We start from the raw sequence: 15,021 nt of genomic DNA, 5'->3' as shown, positions 1-15,021 counted from the left end.
CTCAATTAGCATCGATCTCCTCTCGTGGGGAGATGGGTTCTTTCATTGGGCTATAATGGTTCCATTTAATGATACGCGCACCCACGTCATGCACGCTACAAATTTTCAGGGACGTTGGATATGAAAGAAAAATAGATGATGTTGTTAATTCTCAACGGACCGTGGTGGTTGTTGAAGTTGGTGAGCGCCACACTTTTCCTGACGAGATTGAACTCACCTCAAAACCACCGATAGGCAGGTTGGGAGACAATGATTTAGACAAACTGGACTGTGTTCTCAGTGATATTCCGATGCTTACCCCCTGCCGAGGACGACCCAGAAGCTTTGAGCTGCCGCGTCTGAATTAGGCAGGCCATTCGAGTCTTAGATCATGTTGGAATAATTTCCTGTGCGGACGCGAGGAAGGTAGAGGTGGAGGTGGAAAGGTTGGGTAATGTCAATGATCCACTGGTTGTGATGGGCCATGGATCCTTCAAGAATCCGAATGTTTACTTTAAATATCTGTCACGCCTTTTTACCGGATGGAATACATGCCGAGGCGGAGCAGATGACGTACGTTACCGTCAATATATAACTGTGAATTCAAGTAAGTTCATGTAATTACGAGATCATCTGCAGACATTGCGTTGCGAGATGTGAATAACAAGACTTCAGGCTGAGTATCTAGAGCGATGTACTTGAAGCCTACCCCGACCTATCACAACAGCATTGTCGTTGGCCTCGCTGAGGCTCTTCACTTCAGTTTGTGGCCTTTTTGCATCTAGACAGCTGATTATTCCAAAACCATGGAATGTGCGAACAGCCGACATGATTCAAAAGCGGCACGTCAAACGTTTTGTTTCATGCGGACTCAACATTGGAATGTTCTTCAAAATGTGATCTATGTCATTAATTATGCGATTTCCTAAACTACCTGGAATACAACTCAGAGGGGTCCGCTCAATTCGGCATAACAAATGTCAGTGAACACTCACCAATCTGAATAACCGCGCAAGCATTCTGAGATGCAAGGAGATCATTAACCTTCTCTCATAGCGCCAGCATGAACCTGCGTATGATTTGGTAGTGTGCATCATGTATTTATGAGTATGACTCAATGGAACAACGATAGTCCAGTCAAAGGTTTTCATCTCCAGGGCTGTATAAACCGATGTCAATTGAGCCGGCAGAAAGAGAGACGAAGAGTTCATTGTTACGAGCAAGTCGGCCAACTGAAGTGAAGCGATGTAGGCTGCAAGTTCAACCGGAAACATTTTGTCGCGCCTCACACGTTACTTCCTGTCGAGGAGATCAAAGAACCTGACGAATATCATTCCTTCCGCATATGTTTCTATCGGCCATCTGGAAGATGTGCTTCCCGAACCAACATGGCCAAGTCTTTCAAAGTATCCTAGAAAGCCGCATATGAGGCATCTGTCGCTGCATAGTAAGGTCTCGTAATTCCTCACCCACCCACAATAACGTGCAAAGTGGTATCATGAAAAAACCTACAACACCAGCCAGTATATCAGGATCTCAAGGAGCTAGAAAAATATACACAAACCCACAATGGTTCACGGCCACAATAACGCAAAGAAATATTGGAGAATATAGCGGCTCCCGTATTGTACTCTTGGATCTTGAGATTTGTTCAAGTTTGTATACCTACCGTCATTCAGACATGAAAAAAGTTACACCACAAAACGCTACAACTTCCTGCGCTCCCGCGCCCACTTGGATATGGGGACTGGACCGAGGCTAAAAACACACTAGAGTTCCACGTCCATCCTGGCTAATTCTCAGTTCAGCTCCTTGTCGGAAAAATGATTATGAGGCCTGAAGCCTGAATACACCGCTGCATGCACCATGGTAATGTAGCCTACGGAAAATACGTCAGATGAAGCTCATCACAAGGGCTCTCCGCGATCTTCTCGAAAAGTCATAATCAAATTGTCGAAGTGTGCGCTTATAGAACCACCGTGAAAGTGGCATCGTAATGGTCGTCTGCGGCGGCGAATCTGACGTCGCATCATGCATCATCATCCTATTTGAATATGATTAGTCTGGTACCAAAAACCTCCACATGCGAAAGCCGATAGCTAGTCAAATCAGTAACGGTTGCGTGGAGACAGCAATGAGCACATATGGCCCGTATTATACCTCGCCGAGCAAAAAGGTGCTGCGGGAATCCAGCGTTGTTCAAGTAAAACAGTTGACAAGAGTGGGATTTGAACCCACGCCTGGATACCCAGATGAGAAAACCCGCAAGAGCAGGCAAGCTTTCGCTTGAGTCACACGCCTTGGACCGCTCGGCCATCTTGCCACGTGAGCAAGAGGGGAAACCATGGTGATCATGACGTACGGATTGTCCCTCACGGCCCGTGGCGGGGTGTGGTGCGAGACGGCGAGATCCTCGGAGCGATCTCGGAACGGAATGAGATCGAGATAAGATAACCTCTGGCGCTGAGGAGAGTCATTTGTCGCCCCGGAATGAATTTTCATAGCTCTCTCCACTCTTTCTTCTCTCTCCTCCGCCGTCCTCGACAGCGCATCCTTGTACGACCATCCAAGTTCACGACAATGACGACCGTGGACCATCCGGGATTTACGCCCCTCCTCCTCACCCTCCCCTCTTTCACTCCTTCTCTCGCTCTTGAGGCACGTCAGAGCCCTTTGTTCCGATGGACTACCGCGATGCCCGACGCATTTCACTCACACCGGATTTCTTCAGGTTTTGCCCATGGGTGTCACCCTCCACCGCCTCTATATCCAAGCCGATGGAAAGGTGTGTCCAGCTGTTCCACTCACACGAACAGCTCATCCATCGTCTTCTCGGATAGACACACGATATCCTCATCGGCCCCGAGACGCCCTCAGGCCATCTTGTCCAGAAATATACGAACACTCTCATCGGCCGTTACGCTAACCGTGTTCCTGCCGGGACCCACACGATCTCGCGTGCTTCGAATACCGCCTCGCTCACTGCTGCTTCAAATGAATCCCCCACCGTATCGCTCCATGGAGGCATCACCGGATTCGACCTGCAGATGTTCGAGCCGCTCCCTGATCTCTTTTCATCCAAGCTATTTTCGCAATCTGAGATCAATACGATCAGCGCGCGCATGCCCAGCGGCGCCGCTTGCGTGTTCAGTCGCATATCCGAAGACGGCGAGGAGGGATATCCCGGACGATTATTGGTTGAGGTCCTCGTCGGACTCACGCAGCCCTCAGCCCCTCCCACGACTAGCGAGGATAAAAAAGAGTGGAACCTTGGCAGCGTTCTCCTCGTTTACCGCGCAAAGCTACTGGACGATAGTGCTGTGACGGCAGTAAATCTGACACAGGTAGGTGCTTCAATGCGTACAGCCTGGGGATCATGGCTCGTGTGGTATCGGAGCCCACAAAGTGCTCTGAAGTCCACCAGTTGAGCGCTAGCTCAACGGTGTCAGTACCGCTCCAGTCACACAGCGTTCTTCCGGTGATCAGATGCTGATTATACTCCTTGGTAGCACTGGGGATTCAACCTGGATGCATCGCTGCAGGATGGCCAAAGCGTGAAGGACCACACACTTGTAATCAAGGTTCGTGGTAACTTTTTCGATCATCCTGTCCGCCGACCACACACGCTCTAGGCGGATCACACACTCGAGCTGGGCCCCGACGCCAACTCGTCTGGATTGCTCGCACCAGTCACCGGCACGCATCATGCGCACGTAGAGAAAGAGACACGCAAGATCGGCGAGAAGTTCCCTGAAAATGGCTATGGTGCGTCTGTCCAAGCTCTATGAGCCCACCATCGTTGACGATCTCGGGACGCTACTCACAGACGAGTTCTACCTCTTCCCCCGCAACATCGCCCCGCCCACGCCCGTCCGCATATCCACGGGGGACTTGCAGCCAAAGACAGATTTCGTACTACCCGCGTTGGAGGATCAGCAGTCGCTCGTCGAGCTCGCCAGTCCCAAGAGCGGGCTCCGTCTGAACTTCAGCTCGAACCGTGCGTTTCCCCACGTATCGACACGTGTCGCTAGTACTAATCTGCCCACGCATAGAGTCTGGCGTACAATTTTACTCGAACAATTTCTCGCAGCCAGACAAAACTGCACGGAAGAAGATCCACGGTGGGTCGGGCGAGAAGGGCGATGGATATGAGCCTGGATGTACGTCACATTTCCCTGATGCTGTGTCATTGTTGTTCACATGGCTTGTAGCTGCTGCGTTCTTAGAGTTCCACGAGCCGCTCGCGGCATGGCTCCACCCTGAGACGATCGGCCGCACTGGAAGCGACACGCTGCTTGCATCGGGAGAACTGTATAACAGCTTTGTCCGCATGGATGTGTGGTATACCAGCCCGGAGGGGCTGTGAGCTGTAAAGAAGGGAAGAGGTACTGAAGGTCGCACAGCTGACGCAGCGATGAAGACGCAGGAACGGTGGAATATAGGAGTGTACTAACGTGATGATAACATGTACTAAAATACATAGTCTTGGAAATTCGGATTGCATATGGATATTGTGGCGTGTCTTGACATTATATATGAGTAAATCATTGGTTCCAAGGACTGCTTGGGCTAAATGCACCTTTAGGAACATTGTCGTTGATTTTGGAGGATTAATACTACCCAGGTAAATGAGGCGATGAGAAAGAAGCCTACAAAACCTTGAGCTCCAAGCCGCATCAGCTGTGAACCAGCGGATCTTACGTCTCTTCAAGAAGTTTTGACCGATAGGTGGAATTACATATAGAGGGAGTCGTTGGTGAAATCGAGTCCTGTTGCCGGTGATGCCGCATGAGCAACTCGGCCCAGAGCATCTCGCCAGATGCGCTGTCTGAATCCGCCACGTGCATAAGCGTGAACATGACACATCCACTCTCAATTTGTTTTCCTTTCGTTCAAATCACACTCAGCAGTCTATGCATCCTGTCTCGAAAAAACTTGGTATCTTGGTTATCGAAGACTCAAATAAAGACTAGAGCCATACCATACCACTCCTTGGACTTTTGTTCTCTTACCAGTGCCGTCGCTCTCACCTATCCGACGGTAAACCACCACACCGGCACACATATTTTCTTGACCAGGAATGTCTGCACTTGTGCAGAGGAGCAAGCATACCAGCAAATGGAAGCACGTTTGCCGTACAGACCCGGAACGCGTTGTTAGTGTAAGGTTGGGCCAAATTTGCCCCAATGATCGCTAGGAGCATACTATCGCCCTATGATGCCAGCTGGATCTACACTAGACTCGTATTTGCTTACATGTTTTCATCGAAGCATGTCGGCCCTGTTCTTCTGGCACTTGGAAAGGCTTTCGCTGTCCGCAATCCGAGTTGGGTCTGTCTGGTCGATGGCAGCATGTGTAAAGCTCTAATCGAGGTGGCGTGCGAGTTTGTTGCCCATGCTTCTCAGTTGCATGACGAGAGCGGACGAGAACTATTGAATGCGATATGTCGAACGATGGTTTGCATCAGTGCATGCACAAGATACGATTTTGTGCAAAGGAATGCCAGAGAGCGTACGTGACGTATCTGCAATTTTGTGCAAACTAATTATTTTGCTCAGTGATTGACAGGGGCACAGGCTAGAATATGTCGATTCAAGATGAAGCAGCCGCAGTCAAATGCTCGTTATGCTGCCCGCCCGATTTGTAGGATCATCTTGAAGATACACGAGCTGAATCGCTTTGGCGTGTTGTATGGAGCTCTGAAGTGTTAAATTTCCAAGAATTGTAATGATAACGTTATCGACGTTGTTCGCTTGCAAGTACTCTTAGGAGGCTGTATTACCTGGGAGGTTCGCGGCCACGAGTCGGATACAACATATGGCTAAGTTAACTCCGCCACGTGGACTATTGGCTTCACTGGAGCGCATGACCGGTACAGAAGACGTTTATGCACATCCTTTATTTTGAGCTTCTTTCCTCCCACGTTGTCTACTTCGCGAGTAGTGGCGAGCCACTCTTCAGCTCACCCTGCAACAACAATCTCATATAACTGTAGAACATGTTGGAATTGTCAACTTACCTCGAAACTTGGACTCTAAATGGAGAAAGTTTTGTCGCACGAATCCATCCCGCGTTGTTAATGCTATAAGTCTTAGTGTTCGGCGCCCCACTAACCAGTGGAAGGACACTCGTGATGTGCGCCCATTCATTCTTTCGTGCTCTCTGACGGTTCCTCAGATACACTGCACATGCGCATGTCCGTATAAGGCTGTATTTGTCGCTCTCGATGCTGTCATACAATGCGCTATTGCCCAAGATACAGGTTGGAATGGCTTGGTCGAACATGGTGTTGTGGATGCTCTGATTCAAGGAGCTCTGACGTCCACCATTTTTACGAGTGAGTTGCGTTCGTCAACGCCCAGTCAGCAAGACATAAGACACATCTTGAACGATGTCAGCGTGAGTCTACGAAGATTTTGGCGGTCATTTGATGCTTCTTACCTGCCATTCTCTAGGTATCTCCCCCGTACCACTTTCAGCTGACCGCTTTGTGCTGTGCCATGCGGAATTCTTGCACGGGTACGTATTCATCGATCATACACCACAAGATTATCGACTGTCTTGACAAATTGGTCTAACCTGATACAACGCGTAAGGATGTCTCGTTTGTGTTCACGGGAATATAGCTCATTCTTGTCAATCGCAGGTCTGGGATATGCCTGCCAGGTCTTTGGAGCACAACGGGGAGCAACATATTAGGGTGCAAGTTGTTATACCCCGGCTACTCGTTTATGTTGCAGATGCCGTGCCGTCTTTCGCTGAGTATGTAATCCACATCTGGCAGAAGGACTCAAACAAGGTGTATGACTGATGATTCTCGTAGAATCCTGGACAGAGAAACTGATTTGACAATTCCTGTACTGTCCCGATACTTCGTGCATGCCTCAGGAGAAGCAGATACACACGCGGTATCCTGGCTACTTCAGCAGCTGATGCGGCCGAATATTTCGCACATGTGTGCTTACAGAAAAGCGCATCCGTGACCATCCTGGTTTCGTCGTCGTATGCTGCTCGGCGCATCAGGCCCAGAGAGATTGCTTTCTGCATGCGCATCTCATCTCGCGGCGCAAAATGCCATCCCCGAAACACTCGCGTTTGTGGAGGCGCTCTATGAGACGGTCCAAGATGAAGACCCCCGATTTCTGAAGATCCTCCGCAAATCGATGAGTTTCTGGGATGGTCTTATAATGTTCCTCCGTACTACATCACCGCAGCTATGCGTGGATATATTATTGTTTACCAGTCGGGTTATGAATCATCGCCAGGCATCTAGCCCTGCTCAGCTGCTACCCCTGGTCTCCGCGTGGACAAATGCAAACTTTTTTGACGCACTCGAGGACGCCCTCTCTCGTTGTCCCAAATATTGTGACCTCTGTAGTACGTGTGTCCATCTTCTTTGATGAATGTCCATTTAAATGTCGTGTAGAGGTTCTAAGCTACGTTTTTGGCTATCTGACATTGGCAGTAGAGAAGTGTTCTTCGATCAAATCTTTGATCTGGAAGGAACTACCTCTTCCTCGCATACACCGTATATGCATCGACAGCGCATAACACCAGATGTATGCTGCGGTCAATCGCGAGCAACCGCGATATCAGCGATCTGAATGGCCCTTTAGTCCTTTCTCATTCGATTATCCGGGCGGGGAGTCCGGCTCTGAAGGATTCGTGTTACGGGACGATCTACCTTTCATGGCCTTGGACAGGATTATGCAAAAATGCTTTCCCCGCAATTATTGCGGACGGAGAGGCTGCGCGAACAGCAGTTTACAGCGTTGTAGCCAATGTCAGACACGATATTGCGGAAAAGCATGTCAAAAGGCGTGAGTTGGTTGGCGCTCCTGATGTATCGTGGACGCTTTGTGCTGATCTATCTCAGAGATTGGCAGGATCACAAGTTACTTTGTGGCTATGAGGTTAGAGCCAACAATGGCGGCCAATCTTTCGAGCTCATTCTGCCTAGATGGTTTACGAATGCGGATCGACTTGTATAATAGCCGAGGATTATAATGACTTCTGTGGGTTGTATCAAAATCAGATCAGATTTCCTGTGAGATGAATGTCGCAATCCTTGCTTTCGGTTCAGAATTACAGAAGTGCAAAATCCTGCCATTGCGAACTCACGGGGTACAAACTGAAGATCTCCCAGTTTGAACCACGCTATTGGCTTCTGACACTGGACCCATTCTGACACTTGCGTACAGATCCCCCCCCCTCTGTAGTATAACCATATGATTGTTTTGCGCTGCACACTGATTGGCCTCAGTGTCTCCGGACCTCCACATCTACGCGTTGGGTAATCCTCTAAAAATTACTGGACCGCGTAAGTACATCTTGTATTTATCTACGGCGCCGTAATTCCACCACGTGCTACAGGTGCTCTACTTCGGTAATTACGGTACTCGGTCACTACAACCGACACGCATGCAACGATGCGAAATCTTATACTTGATATGATGTTGCGCGTACTTCGGCACATCTGCATTTCATATGATATATGGTCGCGCACTTACAGCACGACGCACTTTAAAGCATCGTGTCAGGATCCTTAACAAATCCAATGATCTCATCTCATACAAACACGATTATTTGCCTGGTTCACAATTGAATCTGATACCAGGATAGCCGTTTTGGCCCCATGTCTTTCAAATGTGCCAGAATTTTGAAAGGTCAGACCACTTAGATTTCTTCAAAAAGCGTTGTGGGGCACAACATCTACGAATAAACTGCTCTCGGCTTTCGCATCTTATCTTACACCTGGCGGCAACTTGTTGCCCGGATTCATATCTCAGCTTTTTGGTGGCGGAAAGCGAGAATGCTAATTCAATGGCTACCTTTCGACGGACCCGCGTCTTCCGGGATGGCTTGTTCGCTTTCATACGCATGGCTTCGCACAAACTGTGCTCCTTGCGCGCAATGTCATATATCACGGCCAGGAGTACGAGATGCCCTCCCTCGATGCAAGGAATCCACAGAAGTGATGAGTATGCTGTATCCTCTTTCTCTGGAGCGACCTTCTGAGCACTTACAAGAGGACCTGGCATGTATTGCTAATTGCTCATCACTGGCGCATCAAAAATTCTCGCCTATAAGGCCACTACTCCGGAAGGAACTCCCTCGCCCAGGATCTCATTATATATTCTCTCTCCCAACACGAAGGACAGAAACTGAGTTCAGCTACTAGGAATGGCGCGGTCGAGACGCTTGTGACGCGTGTGGTATGGCAAGGCAGTGACTCAAAGAACAGACGAGCCCACTAACATTTACGCAACATACCAAATGGTACGCCAATGGTGCATGATCATATATGAGCTAGTGCAGCCATGCGTAGTTCATCATGCATGTGGCCGCAGGGGCTGCACGAGCAATGGTACGCATCGCTATTGTGGCAAGGTTTGCCAAAAATCGTGAGTGAACAATCACCGCCCTGGATCATCCCTCTGATAAGAATGTTTAACATTTCTTAGAGGCTGAAGAAAATACAAGTCGACATGTGGGTTCATGATGCGACAAGGAGATGAAGGCATTCCAATAGTTTCTCCGCCCAGACGACTCACCTGTCCATCAAGTACCCCACAAAGATCATAATCCTTGCGGGTACGTCTCTGCTCTAGATCAGTCACTGAGACTGTTCGGTACTAAGTCATGCAGTTCGCTCAGACCGTAACACGGTTGTGCCACCCAATTCAAGCAAAGCTTTCCAGTCCCACCTATTCCTTCTCAAAGGCGAGTACCTAATGGATCTCAGTCAGCATCCAGTTCTGAGTGATCCTCGATATAGCAAGTCCATAACATCTTCTATTCAGTCCGATATAGCCTCAGCGCGGTCGCGATATTGAGTGTAAGTACTAGACAACAAAGCATGAAACAGCAAGATACATACAACTATGATATAAGTAGGATGTACGATAGACAAGTGATAGAACTAGATGCGCTACAACATCAAACTAGGTCATAATACACAGATTAGTGTTGAACAAAGACACAAACGCTTCATACATGATTATAAAGATGTAATCACACGTACATCGTGAACGACAGAGCGGCTCACGAGTCGGACCCCTACGATCCTATTCCAGCGAGAACCTTGAATACCAATTCCTGGCGTTCTCTGAATGCGCGAAGTTTCGTCATGCTCAAAGCAAGGGCGTTGATTCTGTTCGCAAATGCAACCGCCCGATTCTCGGTCGACGTGGTTCGACGACGGGACTCCGGAGAACGATGTCCAGTGGTCGAGTTCCTCGACGATCTCGATCGATGAGAACCGCCATCACTGAATGTGGAACCCACACCTCCCTGCAAAATCTCATGAACACGATCAAGGCGGGGCGCAGGCGGATCCTCGCCTTGTTCAAGTGCGTGAACTGTCGCGAGCGAGTCCTCCTCCTCCATCTCGCGAGCAGCCTGTCCAATCGAGCACAACTCGGCCATAAATGGCCGTAGTTCGGGCGGACATTGCGAGAGTGTAAGTGTCTTCCCTAGAACGCCCTGTATTGTAGCTTCCTCCCCATGTTCGCTCGGAAGAATATCTACGAGCGCCTTCGTATGTGTCTGGCGATGGGTCATGGAACTTGTGGCGACGTCTAGGACAGCGAATGCTACTGCAGCAAAGTAAGCCCTGGGTGGGTCAACGTGCAGATAGCGTCGAAGGGCGGACCGGCGTTCAATAACCTCCGCTAGCGCTGCGTATAGCGTCTCACGAATAAACTCTATAGCGGGTGAATCCGGCGCGAGAATAGTGGGAGTAGGTGAATGAGGTGAAGGAGGGATGGGGCTGAATGTGGATGAGGAAGGAGAGGGTGATGGTACAGGAGACTGCGATGCGTCGTATACTGGAGGCGGAATGAAGCTCGCCTTGAACTTCTTGCGTCCGCTCGATCCGGCATCCAACGCCGCTTGCAAGTCGCCCGCATATCGGTCTTGGAATGTACGACGCATGCTGATCTCGATCGCTACTGCTCGGATATCAGCCGCAATTCCATTTACGCGACGATTGATGGGGCTGGAAATGGGGGGGAGACCACAGATTATACGAGCTAGGTCGTGTTGGTGCTCCGGGATAAGAGCTTGAATCTCTGGGACGGACTGAGACCACACACGCCAGAAAGAGCGGAACGACGGGGGACAGTTATCCTCGGATAGACTGAAAGAGTCGCGCGATCGCGAGCTCTTCGACTGACGAGGAAGGGGGACCGATGGCGGCTCCGTCACCGAACGCAGAGCAGCAAAATAGAGACATAGTGCTGGCCCTACAAAGGATATCAGAGCTTTTTCGTATTCAGATAAATTTGAACAGACCAGCAATCATTAAGTCCCCCTCCGCGCTAGACAGAACGTTTGCTGGGAGTAGACCTTCAATCTTGGCTTGGGTGAGGGATGACTTGAGGAAAGAATGAAATGCCTCCTGAACATATTCTTCCGGTAGAGTCGATGATGAGGTATGAGTGAATGTCTGGGTGTCCGTTGTGGTCATGGTGGAAAGCAAGTCGTTGAGCAGCCCTCCGCAGTGCAGCACAGTCGCAGCTATCCGACTCGGCCGAGCGCGTCATGTGCATCCGATTGCCAAATTTGGGTGCTCGTTGGCAGAGCCTTGACGCCGTGGTCGTTTGTACTATGTACTGAGTAGTTCCATCTATGATCTGCTTGTAATGCTATCAGCCGCAGTACGAAGAAAACATCCCAGAGTTCGGCCAAGTCGCTGGTATCTACTGGTCTGCAGCTGCGCATGGAACACATTCGCTCGTGCCAGTGGATTATTTGGTGAGTGTGGCCATCATAAGTAAAGCTGCTCAATTCCGTTCGTTCGTCGCTCGCTCGTTTGCTTACGCCCCAAATTGGAAAGAGTCTCAGGCAAAGGAAGTGAAGCGGCGGTAGACATCCTTGCTACATCAGGTATCTCAGTTAGCGAGCGAGCGACGAACGAACGCAATTGAGCAGCCCAGTTTGGATATTGACTGCCATTACCGAAAGGTCAGCTTGGAAAGGCGTGGATTTACGCTAAGATATTTCTGCCCTTCGATCGAGGTTTGGAGTTGCAATGCTAGGATCACTTTCAATTTAGGTGTCATATAACAGAGTACTTCACACATCGTCGTCATCACTACAGAACATTAAAGTGCAAGGACAGCAACAAGTCAAATATTTGTCCGACTCGTGGAGAATGATGACGAAGAACAATAACGCGACAAGTCCTGCCCATATGCCTTCTCCTAAAGCACTCGACCTCAGTCCATCAATTGGTGGTAACGAGCCGGCCTTCCCACGCATAATTGCCACTCCTAAACATTGCCCGAATATCTCAAGCCTAATGCTTAGGGTGCCTGCAAGGATGTTCTGGCATGCTTGAACGAATCCTTCTTGCAGTTCGACGTTCACAGTGCTGTCCGTGCTGCCCGCCCTACCCATTTTCTTCAAGGCATTAAAGGTAGGCCGAGTGATGAAGGGGAAAGCAAGGTAAATTAGGCCGTCTGCCATGCTCAGGAGGATTCCACCAATGATGCTCGATGCGAAGAGCGTGAAGACAGGAAGATACATAGGGCTCGGTCTTCATACCCGCGAGCAGGGCCATTCCCATGATCGCGCATGCCAAAGACCACAACACCTCCGAATATCCGCCTAACACAGCAAATATAAGCACCTTGTATAAGCGTAAATATTTATCTTCCCCTTGAATCTGTTCTGCACTTCGCCTCTGTGCTCGGCTGGCCCGGCACGAGTACTCGGGAGCTCCACCATGCTGCAGAGCAGGTCAGCTCTCTGTTAGTGTTCGGGTCGACAACTGTGGCGATGGAGGAAGCGAGATATGGGAAGCATTTTGGAGAAGTGGTACGGTGAGCTCGTCTGAATTCGAGCTGAGACGCTCATAACAATGGAGGTAGAAGAGAAGGCATTCTGTCGGTTGGGATAAGAATGGTGAGTATTGCGATTGTGTGAAGATAAAGACTGGGAGCGCATGCTTCTTAAAGGAGTGTGTTGTGGCAGCCTTGCGGTGCACAAACCATCCTGTGAGACTGTTATTAAACAGACGTCGAGAACTTGCCTTGTCGTCTTACCGGTGGCACTGCGTGCGCAGCGCAAGGGCCCTCTGACGCCACAACCTCTAAATTTACACCCGAGAAACTCTATTCTGGGACTCGAACGGACAATAATGTGCAGTGCTATCGTCTGCTTGAAAGTGCCGGCGTCGTCTTTGTCAGACTACGAATTCACGTCCTCGTATCTGCTATGGTACCGCATCCGATCGTGGTCAAGATGATATTTTGTAAGCCTCATTGTTTGGGTGTCATTTCCTAACGAGAAATCGAGTAGTTACCAACGTACTATGTGTGCTGGAATTGAAGTGCTTGGACCGCGCACCTTGAGCACAAGAACTTGGAGGCGGAGTTCGTCTGGGTATAGAGCGAATTTCCAAGTTCAATTGATGCCAGTGATGGGTTAGACCTGCGATTGCACAACACACAGACAGTCACCTGCAGCGCTCGGCCGTACACCATGGCACTCAAAGGGACAGCGTTCCATCATAGAGCTTTCATTTATTTCCCAACTATTCTTTTACATATACATAGACAAACGGTAGCATAACTTCGTCAACATGTGGCATAATTCATCCAGTCCCTCAATGTTACAGATTGGAGTTGTATGTTTTATGAGAACCCGCGCCAGCCAAGAGACCAAGGATACAGACTGCTTGGCCGACCGCACTCGATTGGAGTGCATGGATCACATCCAATCCTCCGTGTATCTTGCCTCTGAGGAGGCATACTCCTAACGCCTGCCCAAAGAACCCTGTGGCGAGGAATACAACAGCCACTCCGCATACCGCCGCTGGATCCCATCTTTTCGATGCTCTGCTTAATAGACAGGCAAGCAGTACGCTCCCTCCTGTGCAGATGATAGCCCCGCCCGGAGCGCTAGTTGCGGAGAGTGTAGACAGGTTGACGCTCTTGTAAGGTTCCTGCTGGTGGAATACGTAGCATCCGGCCCAAGTGCAGCACATAGACCATAACAACCCGACGATGGCGGATAGGACGAGCATAGACAATAGCGCTAGCGAGGTTCGTAGAACTTCCCCTGCTTGCTCTCGAATGCGTTTGCGATAATCGGCCATTTTCTGGGCGAATGATGACGGATGAGAGGGTGACACCACAATAGGAATCGATACTAAAGTAGCAGTGCCGCTGGTGTCAAACTTGCTATGAGACGGTAAGGGATACTTGGGAAGGGCGCAGTATGGCGAATCTGAGAATGATGAATAGAGGGAGCTTTCATAGTGATATTCGGATGGCACGAGTGTCGCCGCGCTCGTAGTGGAAATGGGATACGATGAGCGACTCATGGCAGCTGTGAATGAGAGCAGACGATGTAGGATTGGGGTGGAGGGAAACGCACGCAGGCGGGTCCTTAAGTACGAATTCCGGCGCACATATGGCCAGTTGCACGATAAGCATCCTCGCCGACGCCACAGTTATAATAGGCGGCTATGCTGTTAGTGCAATGACCGTGAGGCGGTTCATGCATATGGGCCATATCCAAAGCGGACAAAGCATTGAGCATATCTAGAAGACGAGGACATGCGCCACTACAGTGGCCCTTAGTAGGATACCGCCACTAGAAGGTCATGACAATCAGTAGGATCATCAGGCAGAACATACCACTTAGAATGGAACATCAAACATTGAGAAAGGATGTACTGTAGGGAAACGGTGATTATAGACGGCACGGCAAATTAAATTCAGTGCGCCGACCCGAGCGTTCCGTAATCGTAAAAAACTAAACAGCGAGGGCCTTCAATTTGTCAACTACGTCGGCAGAGTGACGCGCGATACACCTCCATTTGCATGGTGCATCTCAAACCCGCAAAACAGTCCATGTTCCTTCCAGTCTCTGAAAGCATGGATTAGTCTATGAGCTCTCGCATGCTCGAAAACGCCATCTCGCTTCGAATGTTGGTGAATACAGGCTTGCCGCGACTGTTAATAGGTAGGTAACCGGGAGCGGTCCACTGCGACAATGAACGAGGCTTCCCGTCCTTGAGAAAGTTCACTC

At 49.7% G+C, this 15,021-nt stretch overlaps 3 protein-coding genes across 3 annotated transcripts; 1 reads left to right on the top strand and 2 right to left on the bottom strand.

Moving 5' to 3' along the window:
* Nucleotides 1–2,719: 2,719 nt before the first annotated feature.
* On the top strand, nucleotides 2,720–4,345 carry FIBRA_00627 (uncharacterized protein; the record flags this gene model as incomplete). Its single annotated transcript, XM_012322518.1, has 7 exons — nucleotides 2,720–2,764; nucleotides 2,820–3,323; nucleotides 3,489–3,560; nucleotides 3,612–3,744; nucleotides 3,806–3,976; nucleotides 4,032–4,139; nucleotides 4,191–4,345. The coding sequence occupies 7 exons, from the start codon at nucleotides 2,720–2,722 to the stop codon at nucleotides 4,343–4,345; spliced, it is 1,188 nt and encodes a 395-aa protein (XP_012177908.1).
* A 5,693-nt stretch (nucleotides 4,346–10,038) lies between these two features.
* Nucleotides 10,039–11,449, bottom strand: FIBRA_00626 (uncharacterized protein; the record flags this gene model as incomplete). The annotated part of the gene is made up of 2 exons (XM_012322517.1): nucleotides 10,039–11,225; nucleotides 11,275–11,449. 2 exons carry the CDS (start codon nucleotides 11,447–11,449, stop codon nucleotides 10,039–10,041), a joined length of 1,362 nt encoding a protein of 453 aa, XP_012177907.1.
* Nucleotides 11,450–13,597: 2,148 nt separating this feature from the next.
* On the bottom strand, nucleotides 13,598–14,311 carry FIBRA_00625 (uncharacterized protein; the record flags this gene model as incomplete). The annotated part of the gene is made up of 1 exon (XM_012322516.1): nucleotides 13,598–14,311. One exon carries the CDS (start codon nucleotides 14,309–14,311, stop codon nucleotides 13,598–13,600), a length of 714 nt encoding a protein of 237 aa, XP_012177906.1.
* Nucleotides 14,312–15,021: the final 710 nt, after the last annotated feature.

This window comes from Fibroporia radiculosa (genome assembly GCF_000313525.1).
Source record: "Fibroporia radiculosa TFFH 294 genomic supercontigs, scaffold278, whole genome shotgun sequence".
Taxonomy (NCBI): Eukaryota; Fungi; Basidiomycota; class Agaricomycetes; order Polyporales; family Fibroporiaceae; genus Fibroporia; species Fibroporia radiculosa.
This window is presented reverse-complemented; position numbering and strand designations above follow the sequence as displayed.